The sequence below is a fragment of the Exophiala aquamarina genome, assembly GCF_000709125.1.
Source record: "Exophiala aquamarina CBS 119918 chromosome Unknown aczIA-supercont1.62, whole genome shotgun sequence".
Taxonomy (NCBI): Eukaryota; Fungi; Ascomycota; class Eurotiomycetes; order Chaetothyriales; family Herpotrichiellaceae; genus Exophiala; species Exophiala aquamarina.
Window position 1 is genome coordinate 1 of NW_013550526.1, and position 3925 is coordinate 3925.

The 3925-nt window shown below is 54.0% G+C and overlaps 2 protein-coding genes across 2 annotated transcripts; one reads left to right on the forward strand and one right to left on the reverse strand.

Moving 5' to 3' along the window:
• Positions 1-14: 14 nt before the first annotated feature.
• A1O9_13095 (uncharacterized protein) lies at positions 15-937 on the forward strand (the record flags this gene model as incomplete). Its single annotated transcript, XM_013397988.1, has 2 exons — positions 15-743; positions 794-937. The coding sequence occupies 2 exons, from the start codon at positions 15-17 to the stop codon at positions 935-937; spliced, it is 873 nt and encodes a 290-aa protein (XP_013253442.1).
• Positions 938-2004: 1067 nt separating this feature from the next.
• A1O9_13096 (uncharacterized protein) lies at positions 2005-2943 on the reverse strand (the record flags this gene model as incomplete). The annotated part of the gene is made up of 1 exon (XM_013397989.1): positions 2005-2943. One exon carries the CDS (start codon positions 2941-2943, stop codon positions 2005-2007), a length of 939 nt encoding a protein of 312 aa, XP_013253443.1.
• Positions 2944-3925: the final 982 nt, after the last annotated feature.

A 3925-nucleotide genomic window follows, 5' to 3' on the forward strand; every position in this document is an offset into this window, starting at 1 on the left:
CCAACTTCAAGGTTATGGGAGCTGAGATTGCTTCATCCTTGATCGCACTCATGTATGATTTCGGCAGTGATGACAATCATCTCTGGAAATCCTTCCAGGCCAACAACGAGAAAATCAGAGGAATCCAGGATGATGATAAACCCCAGGCTCTTGCATCTGACCCTGACCCTGTTGAAGATCCCATACTGAAGGAGAAGATCCATGCCAAGTTCTGGCGGGATGGGCCCATTCACACCGAGGGATTCCGCCAGGTCCGACCCCACGGAGGTGACAAGGCCGAAGCAAAATTCGAGTCGTCGGATGAGGTGACGTCGTACATCCTTCCGATCTGGTTTTCCTCCATTTCCATCGTGGCGCAAAAGGTTGGGGATCGCAACATCCTTCCGTTTATGCATATCACGCTGGCGTACATCTGGAGTTCATCATACGTACCTGGCGCTCTAATTTTCGTTGAAAACTACGTTCCATGGGCCAAGTTGGTCCAGGCATTAAATTCGTTGAGCCGTTCGGGCGTCTCTGACAACCGGATCGAGGCCAAAGAATTTCCTCAGCAACAAAGCGGAACGGGACCTCAGCTCCCTGAGGACTTTCTCATCCGTGGCTTAGTCTGGTCTCCATATTACTTCCCGGGCGATTTTTTCCATGGCCAGGTTGTAGATGAAGACGAACGCACCCTCGAGATGCCCAGCCATGCGGCACCTCGAGCCGAACGGTGCTTGTGGCTAGGACACAAGTTGGCGTCGGTAGGTCTACTCCATATGCAACATACCCACTTCAACTGACTTTCACAAAGTTGAACCGTTATATGACTTACGATGACAAGACGAAGCGCTTTGCCACCACGCATCTCGCTTCATCTATGGCTGATCTGGCTGCGGCTCATACGCTAAAGCTAAAGGCAACCCGTTTCCCGGAGGGACATTCCGCTCTTGAATGAGACGAACATGACCCCTGGTAACTTATACTAGCGTAGAGGCTCGCTTGGATTGGGTAAAACTTCGCACGGAAATCTTTGAATCGGGGTTTCTTTTTAAGCTAGTTTGTCGTCTCAACAACTTCTGTTTCATTGCGCCTCCCTGCAGTTTATCCTTAGAGATGTTGGTGTAGGTGGGCTGTGGCTCTTGCTCAAAACGAACCGGGAGCCTAGTATGGCTGCGATACAAAATGAGAATGGGGTGTTGTCTACTGTAACCGCTGCCAGAATTCTAATTCCTGCCTAAGGTTGACTCATCCAGGTACCGTAGCCTAGGCGTCAATGAACTTGTTAACTCATAGAATGATGAGGCAGCATCTCGCTCTACTTTAGTTCTCGCTCGGAATTCCGCTTCTTGTTTCCTCAACCATTCGCGAAGGGTGCTCTGAACTTTTGACCAACGACATTCGCAACGACGACACCGCGACCCAGGTCGATCCAAGGGGACTGCTGGGCGGGCTTCCTGGACACGGGACCTATCAACATTGAGGGGAAGAGAGGTGCTAGGAGCAGAGCGGTAGGGCAATCCCGGACGAATCGACCTAAGTTACGATAGGGAAATCGTCTATTTTAAGCAATATGGCAGGCAAAGCATCAAAGGCTGTCTATCTACACCACCACTGTCCATCCCTTTCTTTAGTTGGGGGGCAGCATGGTTAGTATAGATGGTCTATTTCAGGCATTTAGGTTCGCGCATGTCCTCAGTTAGAAAGGTTGAGAGTTACCCTGCCACTGGTATGCTTTTGCATAGTTTATCCACATCGTCCTTTTCCACGGGCCAAGCGTTTCATCTACTAATCAAATTTAACACTCGGACTATACGGAATACGGTGTACAGCCTTTCCTCAGTAATGAAAGCCGAGCTCCGCAACCTGACGGGTGAGTCGCATTCGTGTCAGAGGGTCAATGTTAAAACTGCACGGGGCACCGCAGACTTTGCCTTTTAGTCCGGAAGGTACGGCCTACCGAGCCAAAAAAAAAAGCCGAGGACCACCGATTACCCATGCTCCGTACTCTGTGTCAAACTGATGCTAAGTTCTGTGCCCCGATATCCACCCCAACAGGCGATTCGCGACGTCACTGGCGTATGAACTCGTCGAGCCGCCCGAATCCAATGCCAAGGTCGTGTCCAAGCTGGCGGGTCCGGAGTTGTACAGTCGGGCGGACCGGTAGTAGACCTGCGCGAGCTCCTGGGAACCCATGCCACTGGCTTGATTTAGGGTACTCACGAGGCTGACGGAGCCCACCCGGCCCGCCGTGCCGTCATAGATCATTTGTCGAATTCGGTCCGAAGGGCATGGTTGACTGACCGTCCCGTTGGCATTGCACGACCCTGACCCTTGGTCACTTTGCATCAGGCCCGGGTTGGGGTGGACACTGCTCGTCGTCGGCACGCGGACACATCCCGTCGACTCCTGCATGACGACAGCGAGTATGAAGCGGGGGTCAACCTGGGCGACCTGTGCGACCGACAGGATGGCCTGGCCTACCTGGTCGGTCTCATCCTCAGTGTTTCCGGCCACACCGCCCACACAGTCTTGACCCAAATGCGGTCTCACGTTCTCGAACGCCGCCCTGAAGGCCAGCCACCGATCAACGGCGGGCCAGCCGTCCTGGGAAGATCCGTCTCCACTATAAGTCACATACGTGGTTTGAGGACTGGTCGATCCGGCGTCCAGGTCGAGTAGCCCTCCCGCCACGCTGCCGGTGACGGTGGGAACCCCTGTCGGAGAGGGCGGTATGTCGAGCACTTGTCCGATCGACAGTGCCGTCCAGACCGCTGTCGGATTCGCCTGGGAGATGACCACGAAGGGCACGCCCACTTCGGAGGCAATCTCCTCACCGGTGTCGCCATCCGCCACGGTCCAAACCGAGACCGACGTCGTCGGCGCGGTTGTCGAGAGAGGGGCCGTTGTGGACAGGATGGAAGTGATCACCGATTCCCCGGCAAGGCTGATAGACTGGCTCATTGTCGTGGGGTTGGGGTCGGCGATCGTGACCGTCGAGTTCGCCCACGTACGCTTGGTCAAGCTACCTACCTCGATGCACCCATCGAGGCGCAAGTGGGACGACAGAGAGAACACCACTGGGATGGGACCGAGCAACAACAGTGAATGCCATTTGAGCTGTCTGGATGAACTTTGGGCGACCATTTCCCGGACGGAGATGTAAATTGTTCTCGCGGCCAGGCTTTGGTTGGGACGCCACTAATTACAGACCCTCCGAGTAATGAGCGGGATGCTACAACCCCTCCGTGACCACTTAAGATCATCCGGCAGTGGGCTGGAATTATATGTCCGCCCGCCTAGAACATCGAATAATGGCCGAGGTACCATTGGGCAACGAAAACAGCAACGTCCACTAGGTGATCGGTCGCCAAAATCTCCCCATTCTCCATGGATGCTCTTGAAAACCCGGGCATGCCGCGTGGCCGGTGAAGGGATCGAAAATGAGCACCGAAGAGGACTATTGGACTGACAAGAAGGGAAGGGAAGCACCTTTTTGGGCTACGATGGAGCATTTTACCTCCCGGAGGCAGGGTAAAGGAGAAGGGACCGAAACGGACCGCAAACAGGGTCGTTTTCTTCCAGGCAGAGCGTCCCAGTGGCCAATCCAGAAGATAAATTAGTGGTTGCGATATTAACTAGATACTGTACAAGAACGCCCGCGACTGCGGGGTGAAAAAGATCAGGATTCTGATCCTGTACTGCTGTATAAATTCCGAATCGATTTCTGTAAATATCGGGTTACACGTACATATGACTGAGAGGTCGACGAACTCCGTGTTCCCTTGGGACGGGTTCGCGTCCGAGACCGGCGCCTCATCCTCCTCTCTTTATTGCTACCGCAAGCGCGGCGTGTTACACTCTGATCGAGAGGACGAATTTTACGGGAGACGGGCGTTCGAAACCACCCAGAAGTGGTGAGAAAATAGATCGACTAGCTGCGTCA